Raw genomic sequence first — 20,298 nt, forward strand, 5'->3', positions numbered from 1 at the left:
ACAGTACATACATCTCTCCTCCTCGTGCTCCCGTTCCCAGGGCAAGAAGGACGTGGCACAGATCTTCAACAATATTCTCCGACGGCAGATCGGCACTCGCTCCCCCACCGTGGAGTACATCTGCGCCAATCCCAGTCTGCTCTTCATGCTGCTCAAGGGGTGAGGGAAGAATTGCGCTACCCCCCCCCCCCCCCCCCCCACTGTCTCCCAAGCGGGAAGATGACGCTCTCTCAATCACCTTAATCATCATTGTCGAAGGAAAAGGGGCCAACCAGAAAAAAAAACAGATGGAGCGATTTTATCGTCGAAATTACGTGATTTTTTTAAGGGCTGCCTATTTAAACGTTTCAAAAGTTCGGGGTAAATTGTTAATGATCATCAGTAGTCGTGTGCATAATTAATTGCTTGTGTGTATGGTAAATTGATGTTTCACCTGGTTCATAATTTTAGTTTCACAGTGAATCACATGATCAAGGATCTGACAAACTTTGTGTCATTAAGACCCTCCTCCACCACCCGACACAAATTGTCACGTACAAGCGTGTAACGCGGATATTGTTATCGTTTCGGCTCGCTCACCGTTAAGTTGAAGAACGATTCTCACAACCAAGCTTAGCCAGCGATTAGACACTTGACTTTCCGCTTGAAGCTGCGTCAAACTTCACCGGGACCAAGATCCAGGAAGTCCAAATAACCACGTCACCCGGACCAGGCTTCCTTAAAATAGCTGTCGCGACACCTTGCGGGAGCAATCGAATCATATTTAACCTAGATGTTAACCACGGATCGTTTCCGCGCGCTTGTTTTGTTTCTCGGCGAGCGAAGCTACGAGACGCCGGAGATCGCACTCAACTGCGGCATCATGCTGCGCGAGTGCATCCGCCACGAGCCACTCGGCAAGATCGTGCTGTGCTCGCCGCAGCTCTACGACTTCTTCCGCTACGTCGAGGTCTCCACATTCGACATCGCCTCCGACGCCTTCGCCACCTTCAAGGCGAGCTAGCGAGCGAGGAGACTAATTCCTTCTGTTCGGAGTAACGTCCCCTGCCGCCCCCTCCCTCTACCCCCCCACGGTGGCATGGTGTGACGCGCCGGAACTTGCGATCCCCAGAGGTCACCGACCGGTTCGGTGCCGTCTCCCCGTCGTGGCGGTTGAAGCAAGTTTCTTCTTAAATGCTCCTCAACCACCGCCCCTAACACTGCCCACCTTGCAGTATCAATGGGCTTGCCACTGTTAGTCGTTCAGCACGTTCACGAGTCGCGAGGTAAAGTGTGGATACTCCCTACCTCTTGCAGGACGTGGCCAGAGTTGGAGAGTAGGCCAGATGCCCTCAAGCAGTGGTTCTCAACCTTTTTTGGCTACTGTTGGGTACTCCTTGTTAAATTTTGTTTCATCGCAGTACCCCCTCTTGCCTGACCCAACATGGTTCTGAGAAATAAATGGATAAATAATGAACATCAATATTTTAACCAGTTGTCCATTTTGGGACATTTCCTAACTAGCGAGTAACTGCAAGCGAATAAAAAAAAAAGTCAACGGACGCTTTGCATGCATGACGTAATCTGTTCGCGCTCGCTGGATACTCTTGGAAACCACTTTGTTTACGATCAATAAAGTTTTGAAAGATCTTTTATATCATTCTAGGTAACCATACGGATACAATTTTTATTGTAGTTATTTAATATTGCCAGATGCATACATGATTATTCACCAATGACTCTCATGTACGATATAATTTCACACATTTATAAATCACCTCGCATACAACCCCGGGACATTGCTGCGTACCCCTTAGGGGTCTGCGTACCCCCGGTTGAGAACCAATCCTGTCTAGAGGGGCTCTCGGGGAGCCTCTCGGCGCCTTTTTGGCTCTTTCTATCACTACCGTGGGGACCCAAACTGAGCCCACCATGCCGGGTTCGTGAACCGGGGCTGGCACGTTTTCCCAGTGGTCGTGGAAACGTCTCACCAGTAAGGCATCACGGGGTATAAATAGTGTGATCTTTATCATTATGTGTCCACTTTGTATTGCTACACATGTTGACTGGTAGCTGTTCATGGCTCCAGCTGCAACAGGGCATTACAGGTGCTATAACCTGTGCCTCGCAGGAAGAAGGTCCCAGGTTTGTTTCCCAACTGAGGGGCACCTTTCTCCATGCGTGGAGTATTGTATGTTCTCCACCTGTTCTGCATGAGTTTCCGTTGGGTTGTCCCGTTTTCACCCCCCAAAACTATAAAACACACTCAATATCAATCTCGCTTCAATTTTTTTATTTTTGTATTACCCACACATTACGAAGCAATCCTCTCCCCATGCTGGCAGACCGATTAATAATCCCTATTGCTGAGTCAGGTGCTGATTCACCTTTTCCACATAAGGACAGCTGCCACTGGGAGTGCCCTAGGATAAACCACACAGCAATCATCGCCCCTCCGACTGGCAGACTTAATGACCATCACTAAGCCAGGTGCTGAGCCACCTTCCGCTGCACAGGGACGGCTATCTATTGGGGGATCGGCCCTCTAGGATGTGACGTTACGTGACAGAAAGGGCCCGCCGGTACACACCATGAAAACTCATTCATTCGTCTGTATTGTATGTATGTACATAGCCAACCGTGGAAATCGGAGGTGCTTTAGATGTTGACTGTGAGTTGCTCATCGCTGTTTGTGTCATCACCAGGTGACCAGTATTATGCACTGCAAACTAATTATTACGTGTTCTGTGATTTTGTGATTTTCGTCTAATCAATTGCAGGACTTGCTGACCAGGCACAAAATTATCTGCGCAGAGTTTCTGGAAGAGAACTACGACAAGGTGCGCGCTCCCCGATTCCACCGCGACCATCGCGTGTGCACTCCCTGATTCCACCGCGACCGTTGCGCGTGTATCATTCGCTTGCACTCTTCTGCCACTTGCTGTGTGACTCTGCGCTGTGGGACCCGCCAGTCTGTAAGCTCTCATCACGAAGACTCCTCTGCCAGATGGCCACAGCATGAATTCCAGTTAATGACCGCTATCTTCGTGTGAGGTGATTTATAAACACGCTCTTGTGCATGTGCGTCCGTGTCTGTCTTTGTGGTGGCAGTTAGCGTGACCAGAGTTAAATTCCCGTTCACAGCCAACATCAATGATGATTATCTCAACTGGCATCGCTGAGGTAGCTTTGGCCTCAAATTGAGTACCTGATGCAGCGTATAAAGATCTCCACTAGGGAGGCAAAGGTGGCTGGGCGTGGGGCTGGCCGCCCACCCCATCATGTGCCATTCATGCCTATGTAGGTGCTCGCTAACAGCACTTGCCCCAAATGTCTTTTAAGGCTATACAGGGGTTATTTGTATTGTCTTTAGGGAGCGCTCATGTCAAGTTAGATTCCTGGTCATGGCCAACACCAGTGACCATTATTCAAAGCCATTCTGGGCCTATTCTACGGGCGACTTCACCTCATGAGTACCTGGTGCGGTGGGTAAACATGGCCACTTTGGAGACAAAGGCGGCTTGGTGTGGCGTTGGCCACCCACCCTCTCATGTGCTGTTTCGACCTTCATAGCTGCTCGTGAACAGCACTTGCCCGAAAAGTCTGCTAAGCATGTATGGGGGGGGATCTTTGTCTTTTTATATGTGTGCAGGTGTTTGGAGAGTACGAGAAACTGCTCAACTCGGAAAACTACGTGACCAAGAGGCAATCTCTGAAGGTTTTCATTTCTAATTTACTTCTTTTCCCAACACTGCATGGGTCGGGGGGACCCCTAGGGGAAACTTCTGGTGGGCCACAGTGTTGTATACATTGAGGCTGGTGTAATTGTAGTGACTGTACTTGTCACTGTGTGGTGCCGGGACTTGCGAAGTCACGGCCGGTAATGTTGTCATTGCGGGCAGCCCGGGTTGCGGGCTGCAGTACCAACACTAGCGGTGGTTGGGTGAGCGCTGGTTAGCGCGGAGGCACCGCGAGCAGCGTGCGGTGCCGGCATCCAGTGAGGGAGCGAGAGCGAGCGTCAGCCAGCCAGGGTTACCCTGGGGCATGACGCTCTGGCTGACCTGTTGTCACGTGACCGGACGATACTGGAGGGGGGCCACTGGTGGACGGGGGCCGAGGGGCAGTCACGTGGTTCCGAAGAGCTCTCGGGAACATTCGAGAAGGAGCTCGAGGAGCCTGGAAGGTGGGCGGGGCTGAGGGCGGAGCCCGCCCCAGCCCGGGAGCATCTAACGAGAGCTCCGTGAGGAGCTCGGGGTTCACGTCGGGGAGAAGAAGCCTCTAGCCACGCGGCCCGGGACCCAGCTTGTGGTCCGGACCGGGATAGCGAATCGTGTCTAGTTCTGCCATAGCGTGGTTAGATGGGCATTCGAGACTCGAGCGTAGGTTGTGTAAACTGGTGGTTTTGAGTCCAGAGATGGATCCTACAATACAGTCCGTGGTGAGCTGCGTTGAGAAGCGCCCTGCTGCTGCTGAATCTGCATCAGTTCCCGGTCACTTCTGGTGATCACTTTGACGATGCCATTCATGCCGTGCTAAATATAAGAACTAAACTATAAACTATTTTTTATTTTACCAGGTTCGGCCCACTGAGCTATGCAGCTCTTTTTCAGCTCATCAAAGTGACTTATATGGAAATTTACAGCAGCCAAATACTCGAAACGCACGTTGATTCTAAATGTGGAGGGGAAAAACCGGAGGACCCGGAGAAAATTCCACGCAACCATAGGGAGAACATGCAAACTCCAAATATACAGAGTCGGAATTGAACCCACAACCTCCTCCATACCAGGCGAGGGAGATAACATCTCGCTAATGCTTGCAAAGCTCTGTGTAAATCCACTTCCCGATGAATGACTCCCCAGCAAGCTATTCATCCTTGAGCACATGTTCACGGCCGTTTCCTCTCTGCGGACACCGTAACATAGGAATAGGCACTGTTTTAAAATATGCCACTTGACATGTTTGTTGTTAAGAAATGCCGGTATAGTGTATCGGCGCATACCGGCACAATTCCACCACTGAGTACTTGTGCTTGCTAAAGCATGTGCGTGTGTGTGTGTAGCATTGTATGGGGAGCGGTCGTGTAGCTGTTAGCACCATGCACTACAAATCCGGCGACTCGAGTTCGATTCCCGCTCACGGCCACCAACATGATGATTATCTAAACCAGTTCTAGGCCTCCACTAGGTCGACTCGGCCTCAAATAAGTACCTGGTATAGTGTGTAAAATCATCGCCACTTGGGAGACGAAGATAGACGTGGTGCTGGCCACCCACCCCATCATGTACCGTGCCGGCCTTCATAGGTGCTTGCGAACAGCACTTGCCCTAACAGTCTGTTAAGGCTATACTGGGGGGGTATTTGTCTTTGTAGCTATGTGTGCGAGTACCTGTGTACTAGTGCATGTGTAATCTTGCTGAAGTACACGTGTGTGTGCGCGTGTCCCCGTTTCTCTCCACCAGCTCCTGGGAGAGCTGCTGTTGGACAGGCACAACTTCACCATCATGACACGCTACATCAGCAAGCCCGAGAACCTCAAGCTCATGATGAACCTGCTGCGCGACAAGAGCCGCAACATCCAGTTCGAGGCCTTCCATGTCTTCAAGGTAACGCGACGCACACCCACACGCACGCACACACAGAAACATGCACACATGCATGTCCGCCCTGGGGGGGGCACGCAATCTATCTCGCCTCACCCACGTGGTTTACTCAGTCTGGCTCTGTGCTCCCGTGGCTCTGTCCCCGTGCTCTCCCTCGCCGAGCCTGCGCCTCGTTTGCAGCGTGTGGTATCGAGAGCTCCGTCGCCCATTAACAGTGCTGTGACCCCTTCGGAGCCACCAAGACCTGCATCGCGCGGGGGTTGCCACATTCTCCACAGACGGAACAAAGCCAGACACATTACCCAATTCAGCATTTGTCTGTCAAATCTGTGCATTATACTGCAAAAACAATAGCGGTACCAGATCTCCGTGCAAATCAATTCCTGCCGCCCCCCAACAAATATGCCAATTCCTGGGCAGGTGGAAATCCGGGTGAGTAAATGGTCTGTGAGTGAGTGGATGAGTAACTGGGTGACTTGCCAAATGAATGAGAGTGAATGATTGAGTGGGTGGGGGAGTGACTGGGCTAGTGAGTGTGTGGTCGGGTTTCCAACTTTTCCACAGTCAGCCTAGATTTATCAAAACTGTCCTGTAACAGACGCATCAATGCCTGCCACTCAAATGCAGATGCCAATTCCTGGACAGGTTGGCAACCCTTGCTGGACCCCTATGGGGTTGTGCTGTCACACTTGCCTCACTGAAGTAATAGCCTGGTGTGGTGGTGGTGGCACACACCTGTGGTCCGGTGCTTTGATGGCAATGAGCTGCCGACTCAAATCCACTGGGGCAGTAACGTGGTCGGGAACCCATCTGTGTGGACAGATGAGTCCTGAGATCTTTCCGCGAGGGTTAGTACATAATTATATATAAAACATTTAAATATAACATTTCCCAGCTCTTTTTAATTGTACACGTGTGTGCACAACACATGGCCAGCTCTTTTGTCAGCGCCTCAACTCGCCGAGGGGCCGTGTGGGCTATGTGACTATGCCACGCTGGTCACTGTGGGTTGTTGATGGTGGGGGGGGGGGGGGGCATAGACGTGCAGTACAACAACAACTGCTCCTGTTTGGTTGTTTTTTTAAGTCTAATTTCTTATTGTTTCTTTTTTCGTTTAAGTGACTCAGGGTCACTCTTGAACATGAGACATATGTATGTTGAACTTGTTCTCTGCTTGAACCCTCAACTCGGTTAAATAAAATTATCTGCAGCTTAACGTCTGGATGTTAAAGCGATTAATCCTGCCGCTGCCACTGGAAGCATAGTCCCAGCACAACCACCCCTCTTCGTATTCAATAACGGACGGCGATCTCCTGGCGGGGCGGTCGCTCGCTCGCGTGCGTCTGCTTGTCTTGGCAGGTGTTTGTGGCGAATCCGAACAAGCCGCAGCCCATCCTTGACATCCTGCTCAAGAACCAGAGCAAGCTGGTGGAGTTCCTCTCCAAGTTCCAGCAGGACCGCACGGACGACGAGCAGTTCACCGAAGAGAAGAACTACCTCATCAAGCAGATCCGTGAGCTCAAGAAGCCGGCGCAGTGACGAGTGCGCACAGGCAGGCGGGCGGACGGGCAGGTGGGCGAGCGGGCGGGCGAGACGCAGGGAGGGGCAGACACGTGCACGCGCGTGCGTGAGTGCTCGCGGGTGTGTTCGTTTGTGGATGCGTGTGTGCGCTGACGCGGCGATGCTGGTGGGTAAAAGTAGGGGCACCGCGCACGGGGCTGCCCCTTGCTGCTTGGCACTCCCCCCCCCAACCCTCCCACAACAGTGTGCGGTACGTGTACCACGGTGCAGTTTGCAGTACAAATACCATAGTACATCGCATCACTCGCTGCCTGCCATGCATAGTGTGCAGTGCATGTACCACGGCACGGCGCTCGCCCTGCGGCACATCTCGCAATGTGTGTACACCATAGCACGCGACACCCTGCTAGCAGAGGTTTCTCTGCAACCGTATGGCTGCGTCGCAGTCCCCTGTACTCTTCCGTACTCCTCTTCCGTACTCCTCTCCCGACTAGCGCAGCTTTGATTACACAGCACGGAGTTTCCTCACGAGTGCAGCGTACGTCGTCTACTTTGCACCACAGCTTCTTGTAGTACTTGCCCTGCGGCAGCAATGGCGTGTGACGTCTGTTCCGCAGTTTGCGTAGCACCCCCCCTCCTCCACATTGATTAGCTCCTTTTGCCTCCACCACAGTACACTGTGCCTTGCTGCAGCGCGCACTTGAGCACAGCGCCACCCCATGGTGCTTTAGTGCGCCGAACCCACGCCACACCGCACCATGGGCGATGCAGGCCCTAGCACGCAGCTCCCCGTGCCACTCGCCCATACCTGGGCGACTCAACTACGCGGTCTCATCGGTTCCGTGGCGCTATCGATTCTGGTAACTGGTCAGGCCAGTTAAGTATCGTTAAACTATGACTCAATTTCCGTACAGGCAGATACAACGTTTAATTTAGTCCATTACATTTTGCCCAAAATGTTTAATGGACTAAAGCAGCACTTATCCAAAAATGTGAACTGGAGACCCAGAAAATCGTACAAATCTCTTCAGTTGTGTGCTATGCGAGACCATTAAGGGAGCGAGCGCTCGACAGTCGCCGCCTGCACTGGCCACTGAACCGGTTCAGCACGGTTACATTCCCGACCGTAGCCGTGCGAGTTCCTCCGGCGCGGCTATCGCCACCAGAAGGGGGCACACCGTGCTCACGTTAACATGAACAAGGCTGTGACAACAATTGACGAGAGTGGACCTCTTGCGTGCCTGCAATCGTGACGGCCCGAATCGATCCCTAACTTGAGAAAGGAAACGTTACGAAATATTAAACGATATCACCAAATTATTCACCATTTATAAAGCAAAAAAGTTAGTTTTATTTCACCAATGTCTTGGTGAAAAGAGAAAGGGGTGAATCTCGACAGGTTTTCTCGGTTGTTGGCTTGAGTCGGCTGACAGCGTGATACGTGTACACACGTGACGCGTGTTAGCACATGCGACATGTACATATGCAATATGTGTACGCACGTATCACATGTATGCATGTGGTCCGTGTAACGTGTGATACGCACGCGGCGCTTGTTAACGTGCGGGAAGTACACATGCGCGCATACACCCGTAACATGAACGCACGCAGCGAGGGGTGGTAACGGTCGCAGTGCGTGTCGGCGTTCGTGTCCAAAGGAGAATGTAAACAAAACTTTGATTCCGCCTCAACCCCCCCCCCCCCCCCGAAGTTGGTTAGACCAACGTGAATAATCAAATGAACTCGTCCCGATGTTGCATCTGGAGGGACTGGATTGCTATGGCTAAGAAAGGCATGAGCCTGTGCATGCATCTTGAGATATTAAATGCACGCGCACATGTGTGCGCGTGTGTGTAAACGAACACGGACAGTGTGGTAGCCTAGTGCATTGTCCCACCACGCACGTGCTGCTCCTGCTCACCACAGTATATATATATACACACACTACATATATCTATATATATTGCACATGTACATTGCATAATGGTACTTGTGCAGATATATTCTGTATGTTTGTGTGTATATATATTGTATACGTTTGTGCCGTTGTCATTAACAAACTGTCTTATAACCGAAAGAGCCAACGTGTTGGGCAAGGTACCCTTCAGCATGTATTAATTTTGTATATTTTAGTTATAAGGCAGTGTTATTAATTACAATGGTGCCAAAGAAGTTTGTGTTTCATTTGCTACACCGCTGCTAATGCAGTCCCTGAAATTTTGATGATTCATGTGGACATACAATACACATGCAGTGTTCAATACGTTGTACATTTTTGTGGCCACGAGGTTTGTCAATCAGCCACCAATCGCTCCGTGCATCAACCTCCGTTGATTTGAATGCCGCATGCTCTTAACGTGGATTTTCCGCCGTTGGGATGATCGTTGGCCGTGGCGCTGCCCTCTATTCCTGGGCCCTCAATATCCCTGGGCCCGCAAACCCAAGATGCGCGTCGCTACTGCTTGCGGGTGCCGCTAATGCCGCCACCGCTGCCACCGCTGCCACCGCCGGGCACTAGAACATGGACTCGAGATGCCAATGGTGCGGCTCCCCTCACCCATGGCACGACCTCCCCCGCCGTGCAACGCCAGCAGAGCACGCGGCTCGCCATCACAGCATCACAAGTTAACATCGAGCTGTCAGCGCTCGACTAATCCCGTCGTCGTCGTTGTGGTCGTCATCCAGCCCCCTGACAAAATCGAGTGTTGTCCACTTTATGGGAAGCAAACATGGTCCTTTGGATAAGATTGCCCTGAATCATGGGAATGTGGAATTTCCAGCACTTGCTCGGGACTGCTCGTGAGAGATGAGCTTTGCCGTGACGAGCTCATGTGATGGCTGCCAATTAGACTAAACACCAACGTCCCACAGTGCTCAAATGAGCATCGATCATTGCTCGTCTGTTCTCAGATCCGTAACCAGGAATGGAAATTTCACATTTCTTTGACCGAGGCCAATTTATAAGCAACTCAACCAATACTGTGACTTACCAGCTCAAAGTAGTGCAGCCTTCTCACTAAATGGTGCTCATTTATTTGACTGATTTTGGAGGAATGACAATGATGATGATTTATTGGCCAGGATATTAACCCGTGCAGTGACTGTCATTCGTGACGTTGGTGCCCTACGCACAGTCTTCCCAGCCTATGGGATATTAATAGTTCGAATATTAACAGCACAGTCCGTAAAATAGCATAACGTCCGAGTTCTCCCAACTGAAAAGCCTTTGCCCGATGGGTAGTTCAGGGTTGAATAATGAAAGTACAGGTTAAAATTATAAAACAAAAATTATCCTAAGATTCTAGATTCAAATCCAGCCATTGCCGTACGATTTAACCCGTGTCCTCAACCGTAGCCAAGGTTTGGTTTGGGCCCATTCGCAATAAATGCAAATACAGTTTTTTCCCCCCGACCTGCTTTCGATCTGCAGGACAGCGGTACGACTGCATTTGGCTTTTGACGAGCAGCGAATTGTTCGCCGCAGGACATGAAGGGGAGGGTGCCCTGTGCGGCGTTCGAAGTAACTCGGTTAACCATTTTTGCATCGTCATGTTCGGGGGGGTGGGGGGGCAAGAGTGGGTGGGGGCGGCCTTGACAATTGTGACTTTTATTAAGTTTGCAAAGCGATTCTATTAATAGCACGACTGAGATAGAATTGGTAAGGAGAGTAAAAAAAAAGTGTTTAATTGACCTTCACCAACTGGCTACTGCGGTGCCCTGAAGGCGGTGTTGGCGGCGAAGTTGTGGCAGGGGGCTAACAGCGCTGCAGCTTTCCCCCTCGGTGATGGGGCCCGTTGCTTTGACGCCGCTTCGCAGAAGCAAAGGGAGGGTGGGGGCGAAGAAATTTGCTCTCCTCAAAAACGTGACCACGGAAACAACTCCTCCCGCAATTGTACATTAACCCTCTCGCTCGTCCGAAGCACACATTCATTGTCAATGTTTTCCCGCTCTTTGTTCATAATGTTGAATGAAAAACGGTCTCACAACCCTTCTAACATTTCTGGTCATTGTAACTATTTATTGGCGCAGAGTTAGTGGTGTGATAAAGATAAAAAAATGCAAAGTTTTTTTGTTGTTTTCCGATGATTTTTGTTCAATGGGTGGGGGGGGGGGTTTGAAATGTTAATTAAATATATTTCTTATTTTAAAGTGCATTCAAAAGAAAGGGCAGCTTTAGCTTAACAAAACATTCTAAAGAGCTACTGATACAATAATAAAACTGGGGGGGGGGAGGGAGGGGGACCTACCAAGAGTGACGCCTCCCATGTTCATTTCTCGTCGCGTGGCCAAGGACACATTTTTCTCCCGATCTATCGTCGCATCGGCATATTGCAATGGCGAATCCTTGTGATGTTATTGGAAAATGCCGCCAGCTGAAGGGGATACAAATTTGTAAAGAAATCCCCTCTTCAGTTGCAAGGAAGTTGATCTGTATCATTGCTCACAATATCCCCCATTTCTGATATCGATTTGGACACTGCTACCGGTTGTCTAATTCAGCTCCCCCCATCCAGCAAGGCCACAGGATTGAGCCACGCGCAATAAAAAAATGAAACTAAATGCGAGGCATCACCTTTGGTCTGCCCCCCCAGCCCATGTGAAAGACATCGCTGCTCGCAGGAGAGTGTTTATTTTTTCTGAACGTTTTAACGTGGCAAAAGTCGCAGCATTGATGAGCGTAATTTTTTTTGTACCTCGGCTTCGTTTTTTTTCTCCTGCCTTTTCTCTTGTCTGCCTCTCGCCAAGTCACTCCTTATGATTGTAAACTTTGATTATATATGTCACGTATAAGGTACACGCTTTGTTTTTTCCGGAGTTTAAATTTGTATCCTTTTTTTGTTTGTGCCTGCTTAAGCATGAATTACTTAGACCTGAATCCCCCCACCCCACTCCTGGAGTGTAGAAGGTGTGGCTACTGATGGTTCGGGGTCGAGGTTAATGGAAGGGGACCGGTCCAGTCTGGTGGTACTGGGTGGCAGTAGCAACCCCCCCCCCCCCCATAATTAGTCTTGATGTGTGTTGTTATTCTATTTAGAGACGCGATACCCACTCACTGCCACTAATATAATTTGCCCCAAAGTAAGTTGTTGGTTTAGAAGCAATAATATAGGCATGTCCTCAAAGAGAGAATTAATCGCGATGTAGGCAACATGAACATTGTTGCTTATTGAGCATTCAAAGTCAAAAACCAATGTCTCCATAGGTTTAATGAGCATGGGCAGCCCTAAGCCGATTGAGCAAATTCCACATTCTGTGTGGTGAGGGGGGAAGAACCGGTCTTTTGTTGAAACTCATCGACCCTCGAGGGGGATTTTAACTCGTGAGTTGGTTTCTCCGCTGCATCAACACACATTTCCCCGTGGTGGGAGGACCGGCCGTCCAGTGCGCCGCAGCGTTGATATCGCCCCCTTGAAATCGGCACCGCTTCTGTGGACTGAGACGGTGGATTAGCAGCAACCCGAGGTATCGCGGTGTCCGTGTCAAGCACGATGTTTGCTGCAGGCTGAGCGAGGGATCTCTCCCAGCCGCGAGGTGCAAAGTTCTGAATTCTGCATTTCATGCCCTCCCTTTCTGTCCCGTGCGTGTGCTCCGATCGAAATTCCTTATTCGGCGCGGTAACAATTCACTGGGCAAAGTTTCTTCGTTCGATCACGGCGCGTGTGTGTCGGATCGTTACCATCGAGAACTGAATATTTTACGATTCGTGCAGAGTGTGAAGATCGCGGGTACGTGTGTGTTACGGTGAAGACTAATGGAGCAAACGAGACTTTGGGGGGCTCGGCGCGGAGTGGCGCCCTGTTATTCCAGCTGTTGCAAGAGAGACCTGGGGAAGTTGTCATCACATTTTTTGTGTCAAATACACTTATTGAAAATCTATTTCGACTCGCGAGCTGCTTCGTCGCTGGTGTTTTAATACCCTGCCCTTGCGAGGTGACGATGTCGTACGGTGGGGCTTTTAACAACGACGGTTTGTGGGAGACAGTCTAGTTTGGTTGGTGATGACTGATGGTAGCCTTGCATATCTAAGGGGTGGCAGGCAGATGGGTGATCGCCCCCCTTCCTTCCCTCTTGAGGCCCCGAAATTTGGCTTCTTATTCATATTCAGAGTACATTGAATATATGTATTATTATGTATAATAGTTTTTTTTTGGTTTGGATTGCGTAAATATAAATGTCGTTAAACCCGCCATTACCCAACGCAGCAATTTAGTAAGGTTTGTCACGTAAATAAAACTTTCCAATTTGTTACTCGTTCAGCACATCGGTGTGCAACTACCGTTGGGTTTACTCATGTTTTATTTAAGTGACAAACCTTACTAATTGGCTGTGTTGGGTGGTGGCGGGTTTAATGACACGTTTATACTTACACGATCTAACCCCAAAAAAATATCTTACCGATAATATTGGTAGTCAAAGCCTACGTGTTAAACTGCTTTTGTTATTATTAATGTGCATCCCTATTCGCACATGTTGACATTTTGGGACTCCCCCCCACCCCCTCGCCAGGGAAGTTTATAGATCTGCCTCTGCTCACAGATTTCCCTGTCGTAGCATAAATTGCAGCATTGCCTGCACAGACAAGCTCAACAATGAGTAAGCTCAACCATTACGATATCCAGCCACTTATTTGAGAGACAGCTCATCACTAGCAATTCAAGAAACCAGCAGTCGGTTCCAAATATACGATTGGGCGCCACGGTGGTGAGATGTTAACTACCTCACCTGGTATACAGGAGGGTCATGGGTTCCATCCCGATCCTGACACTTGTATATTTGGAGTTTGCATGTTCTCCCTGTGGTCGCGTGAATTTGTCTCCGGGTCCTCCAGTGTTTCCCTCCACATTTAGAATTAACATGCATTTAAGAGTATTTGGCTGCTATAAATGTCCACGTGATGGTGATAATCCACTTTGTTGATGGCCAGGTCGCTTCTGAAAAAGAGTTATACAGCTCAGTGGGCCTTACCTTGTAAAATAAAAAACATTAGTTTAAAGTTTATCCCCTCCCCCCCTACATATACAACTTGCTCCTGTGATTGTCGGTAGTCTGTCAACACGTTGTTATCCAACGCTCACGGTATCAGTTGAAGGCCGATAAGAAACACCTAAAGAGACGAGCGAGTGCACAACTTCATTAGGTTAGTTACGCGATACTACGGCACATAACTAATGACACAGTGCATGCACGGTGGCCGACATGGAAATGTTGGACGTTCCCGGCGTGAAGCCTATTCATCACGCAGCCCACGTTCACTGCAGAAATAGGATAAGGAATAGCGACTGTTCTGACAAGTTCCAGTATACGTGTTTTGTCGCTGTGTAAAGTGCTGGTTGCGGCATACCGGCACGTCCAACACTATGTACACATTAATATTAGTAATGCTGCATTAATTATCGCTACACATTGTCCACGTGTCTCGCTTGTGGAAAGAGCTGTTGTGCTGGTGGAGGGGCGTCGGGGGGTGGGAGATGTCTCTCGTTGGGTTAAAGTATGGCGCAGTGTTAATTAAACCTTCTTGTGCCGACGACCTTGTGCTGACGAATCGTGCGAGCACAGCCAGCATACTTTTTTTTATTTGCAACGCCTACACCTGCAGGGCTTTTTAGTGCTTAGTCAGGCAGTACAGTAAGTAGTTTTCCCGCGGTCTTGTTCGGTGCAGCGTAGTTTTACAAGTTCCCGCGACTGCGTTCTTTCCCACGGCTTGCACTTGGCACTCGGGATTTCCCCCCCAAAAGGTGCGAAGTAAACATGAACATTGCTCAGCGGAATTTGTCAAACAATGCGATTTGGGATTGCGGAAAGAATTAAGGTTTTTCTCCCGGTGCTCTGGTTGCCTGCCACATGTATAATAAGCACTTATTGGCTCGAACACATCTTACTATGTAGAGGACTGCAGAGCTCTGTAGTGCCGGCTCGCCACCTGGCTGCTGCCTTCCAGCTGGAGTCTGTGGTTCCTCTGTGATGTGGGGTGCAATTTGCATGAACGACGATGCTGTTGTAAAACTTAAGCATTGGGAATGAATATAAGAAAAATGAATACAATACTCGCGGAATGACAATACACAACACTGCATGAAGGTTGAGAGGTCTCTCTTGAATTGTGCGATGAGCTTTTCCCACCTGGTTGAAATAAAGGATGCTAGATTGAGCTGAATTTGGGGGAAAGACACAGACATGATGATGGCCATTGGTGGATACCGCACTCAGTTCCCGATACCTTGTCAGGATCGTGGGAAGCGCCCAGTACCACTGGGTACTGCTCCAATGAGCAATTGCCTATATTCTCATACTGAGGCCAGTAGCTGGTATTGGGCAATATCCATTGAATGTGAGGAGTTATCAAAAAATCTTAGGCTTGACATAAGCGCTGGTGCTACATCAAAAGGGGTGGATATTCAGTAACAAATGTGAGTTACGGATTTACCACATTTCATAGAACAAAACAATAACATGTATGAAATTGTGTTTTTGGATCAACTGAAACTGGGAAATGTGGACGTTCCAGACACATCCGGCAAAATTCCATTGCAGGCCTACTTCGTCGTGACTTCAACTTTTTTTTACCAGTTTAAGGATCACCCGTGCGAAAGTAATGTGACAAGCAACCGTGTCATAGGAGGAAGTGGTGGGGGCAGGGAAGCCGTGTGCTTTGCAGTTATAGTGGACTGGAGAACAGTATCATACAGGTCCGTATCTCTTTTTTTTCCAATCATTCCTGGCCCATATGTCTCAAAACAGCACCTGCTGTAAACTAATTTTGGAATGTAATAAAACCTGTCATTGGTGGAGCAAGAGAGTGAGAAAGAACATTGCATTGATAGCAAGTCCCAGATCTCAAGACTGGTTATCGCAATACGTGCAGGTACAGCTACTGCTGGCATTGGCCGGCCTTTAACGGTTGTGCAGGACTGGACATCAGGAGGGGGGACACTGACGGCCATGGTGTCTGAAAATCGTCCGTCCCTGGTGAATACACGCACGAGATGGCAGCGTGTATCCTGTGCTCGGCTCTGTGCTATAATAGCGATTGTTTGCATTGTCCTGAATGGGTTTAGATAGCAACGCTCGCTCTGTGTGCCTGCTGTAATTAATATAATTATCTGTAAACGTGCATTAGTTTAATTGCGATGAATTTTATATTCTTGTAGGGGTCAATAAACTGTAAATTGCCAATCTGTGGTCTTGGGATTTTGATTTGCATTGAAAGTGTTAGACGAATGCCAGAGCCTGCGTTCATGTGTCCGCGTGTCCTAACTGGTTGCGAATCGGTTTGCTCGCTGCGCCAAGTACCGAACGGCCTACGCAATTGTAAACATTGGAGCGGGAGTGATGATGTCGTCCGCGGAACTCTACTTTTCTCACGTCAAATTTTTGTAGCCTACGCAAATTGCCTTCCCGCTTCGATGTATGCAGTGTTTCTGTGCTCGGGCCCCTGGGTTCGATTCCCAGCCGCGCACAACGTAAGTGGCAACTCGCGCTCGCTTGGGGCCTCCCCAAGGTTGACCCAGGATTTAATTTGAGTACTTGATGCAGAATGCGGACATCAGAATTGGAGAGAGACAAAGGAGGTCATGCATCATTCTAACCACACCACCCCTGCGTGAGAGAATATGTGGTCCATGGCCCAGAGTGGAAATTTGTACCCCTTAAGGATTAAGAACTTTAGTAGTACCGATTGACGTGACTAATAAGAGTGGGTTATTTGATCACCCACTCATTCCAAATGATTATCACAAAATTCACTTTTACTGACCACGTGAAGAAATTGGAACCCGTAAGAGATGTGGCGGCGGTTGCTGCTGCGGTGCCCCCTGTAGCCCTCTGTTGATGCGGCGGTTGCTGCGTAGTGGTTGTTGAAGATACAGCTGGACAGGCTGCAAAACCTCCATCGGGAGCGGCATTTGCAGCAGATGTTGCGGCATCTGTTTCACGAGCTGGCCGTGCCACCCGGAGGCGGCAGCTAAAGAAGCAGTTGAGCCTCCCTTAACAGACGTGGCATCGGCGGTGGTTGCTGTGGTGCCTCGCGCTTCTGCTCTTGCTGCACCGCTGGAGGGGACGACCGTTGAGGCTCAAACAGAGGCGGCGAATGCTGCAGGCTTGCGCGGTGGTCGCCGCCAGCTGCTGGTGCAGCAGTAGCAACTGCTTCTATCAGCCAGTCGACTTTTATTTCAAACGAGGTAGATTTCGGCGTGAGCCTCTGGACACTGGTGAGGTATTTGGTGGAGAATGCCCTTGAGTTTTCGGTGCTCCTAAACTGTTTTTATTCTACCAGGTAAGTCCCACTGAGCAATATGTAGCTCTTTTTCAGAAGTGACCTGGCCACAAATGATAGCTCGGCGAAGTGGCCTATAATCACGTGATGTTGATTCTATATGTGGAGGGGAAAACCGAAGGATCCAGAGAAAAATCCACCTGACCACAGGGGGGAGAACATGCAAACTCCAAATATACAGCAGGCGTCAGGGTCGGGATCTAACCCACGACCTCCTGTATACCAGTTGAGGTGGTTAACATCTCACCACCGCGGCACCCAGATGGCGGCTCCGACTTTGGAAGGTCTCGCTGACAAGAGGCCTCCAGGCCCAGACTCCCCTGGGGCACCTTCTCGGACCACGTCTCTTTCCTCCTGCCTCACTCCTGCTGAATCTCTTTGGACGGTGGTCTTCCCGGCTAAGGCGAGATAGCTAGCTATCCCACTGCTGCTACCAGATGAAGAGGAGTCCAGCACGATGTGTACGTTTACTCTTGTACTCGCCAAACAGAAGAAACTTAAATTTGGACACCTCGAGCGCTCATTTAACCCATCCCTGTTATCCCGTTTTTGGATCCAACTCGACCCTTTAACCATCTCCACTTTCTTAACTTCTTTTATGTTTATAGAGAGCCTTAGACTGAAGGCGCCTTTACGGAGTTTAAAAGCGGGAATCAGATTTAGATTTTCAAGGGACAGTACAAGGACCGAGGATTGAGGTACCGTAACAGAGGGCACACATGGGGTCACGAAAGGGCTACAGGGGAGGGATGGGGGAAGGAGTGGAGGGGGGGAATGGAGAAGAATGTGAGGCTTTGAGAGGAATGGAAGGAGGTTCAGGAGGTCGACTGCTTAGTGTCCAGGGGGAGATAATTCCAGCTACCCTAACCATCCTGAAGCGACCACTCGCCCCTCCAGTATTGAGTTTTTAACGGGCTTTTCACTCAAAATCCTCCCCGTCAATCACCGTTGAATTACATTTGATCTTTAACCAATCGGGTGCGTGTGCGAGCCGGAGCCCAGCTCTGACAGCTTTTTTCAGCGCGTGATTGGCCGATTCTATATATCTGTAATAAGGGGCTTTTTTGGCGTTAGATCGCGTGAATATAAATGTGTCGTTAAACTCGCCACCACCGGACACAGCCAATTAGTAAGGTTAATGTAGTTCTATATATGACAATGAATATCCATCTGTTAATACAGGGATTCCTCTACTTAGGAATATTCGACTTAGGAACTTTCAGAGATACGAACCAGCCTATCCGTATGTCCAGTTGCCAGTTTGGACCGAGAGTCGTAAGTTCAACCGCCGTGCAACAGATGGCGGTGGTGGCATCTACATCTGCAGGAGATTATACAAAGTTGAAAGCCATTCCCAGTGTTTAGTGTACATGCCGTACAACATGTTTGGAATCTACAGGAGTAAAGTTAGGCTTAAGAACAACTTATAACAGGCCTCTTGAACCTACCTCGTTCGTAAGTAGAGGAGTCCCTGTATATCCGCTTTGGATTTCAAATGACGCAGCCGGTCAAGCTGCTGTTTGGCCGCGAAGAAATATTATACTAGGGTTATTCGGGGGCGCCTGTGGTGCCCCCTCACAACCATTTATGGCCTTCGGCCAGGAAAGTCGCAAAAAAAATTGCACACGAACGACGCATTCATGATGCTCCGTTTTGAAGTTTTAAAATGAAACATCTTTAAATTGTATTGTTTTGAATTAGATAATTGTATTTCTTCATTAAAAGCGTTTATCATTTTACATCTGGAAGACTTCATTGACAAGGACATTTCGTGTGAATTTTCTCTCGTCGTTAAGTAGATGGCCTTGCTGGGGGTTCAGTTCAATGCGGACTTTCACCTGGTTGGGATTTGCTGGATCGAGATAAGGCGACATAGAGCTGGCCGTGCGAGAAGACCGCCGTCTGCAGATTGATTCCAACGGAATAGAACGTCTGTCCCTGCGCCTCCATCCTTCATGCAGGGGGCGCGTCAGTTTGCAGCACCCCCTGCATGAAAACGACGGGAAGTGCAGCGTTCATATTAATCACAGATAAAGTTGGGCGTTTATATTTATATAATACTCCTTTCAGCGATCCTACACGTCTAAAAGATGAATTTGTGCACTGTGGAGGTATATGTGTAAGAAGATGAATTAATTTATGCACGTGTGGGTGCATGCGTATGAGATACATCCGTGCCCGTTGTGGGTACTACGTGTGTGTGTGTGTGGAAGGGTCTCGTAGGAACACGGGGTTATGTTACGATGGAGGTGGTGGCAGCGTTATTCTTTAAGGGCCCAGTCGGCCGCAAGGGGGACCCGAATCAACAGATAAACAAGTAAAACAGTTCATTGTGGTTGTTTTTAATTTATTAATTAAAAATAACCTGCGATCTACTATGGACCAAGCCCGATGATTAACGTGTCTGCCTGTCGGCATATCAATAGAGCAGCATCACGTTGCGCGATCCACCCCCTTTGAGGAAATCCTAGGCCCACGGAGGCCCGGCATGAAAGCAAGACGCACGATAACTTAATTGCGAATAGTATTGTACCTATACATATTTTTTATTAATACAGTGTCAGACTGTCTTCCTCTAAAACCAGTACACGGTGCAACGAAAGTAATCAACATAGTTATAGCCTAACATATTATGGTATTCGGGTTAAAAATAATCCGTAGTCGCTATTTAAGTAAAATTGAGTTGGGAGGAGGGAGAGAATCCGCCCCCCTCCCACTTTGGGTTTGGTCGTTGCGCCTGGGTGTACGGGCACGTAGGCACAATCACAACTAAAACACAAAAATATCAAAGGTGGCGGGGACACAAGCTCGCCAGGATTGGTTGATGGAAAGGGGAAGGAGGTTGGAGGAACCTTTTTCTATGGGCTCTTGAAGAGATGGCTTATTGTGTGTGTTGGAGTGTAAGAGATTATTAATAAAGCC

General features: G+C 49.2%; 1 protein-coding gene across 4 annotated transcripts in view; it reads left to right on the forward strand.

Moving 5' to 3' along the window:
- Positions 1 to 19,845, forward strand: part of CAB39 (calcium binding protein 39) — a 56,327-nt gene extending 36,482 nt beyond the window's left edge. For all 4 annotated transcript variants that reach the window (XM_061570291.1, XM_061570290.1, XM_061570292.1 and 1 more), the window contains 6 exons: positions 41 to 159; positions 826 to 994; positions 2,760 to 2,819; positions 3,632 to 3,697; positions 5,442 to 5,585; positions 6,942 to 19,845. In XM_061570291.1, the coding sequence (XP_061426275.1) occupies positions 41 to 159; positions 826 to 994; positions 2,760 to 2,819; positions 3,632 to 3,697; positions 5,442 to 5,585; positions 6,942 to 7,121 (738 nt within the window). In that variant the 3' untranslated portion in view covers positions 7,122 to 19,845. The remainder of the gene's footprint in view (positions 1 to 40; positions 160 to 825; positions 995 to 2,759; positions 2,820 to 3,631; positions 3,698 to 5,441; positions 5,586 to 6,941) is intronic.
- Positions 19,846 to 20,298: the final 453 nt, after the last annotated feature.

Source organism: Lethenteron reissneri, chromosome 45 (assembly GCF_015708825.2).
Source record: "Lethenteron reissneri isolate LAM-NWPU_2019-01 chromosome 45, ASM1570882v1, whole genome shotgun sequence".
Classification (NCBI taxonomy): Eukaryota; Metazoa; Chordata; class Hyperoartia; order Petromyzontiformes; family Petromyzontidae; genus Lethenteron; species Lethenteron reissneri.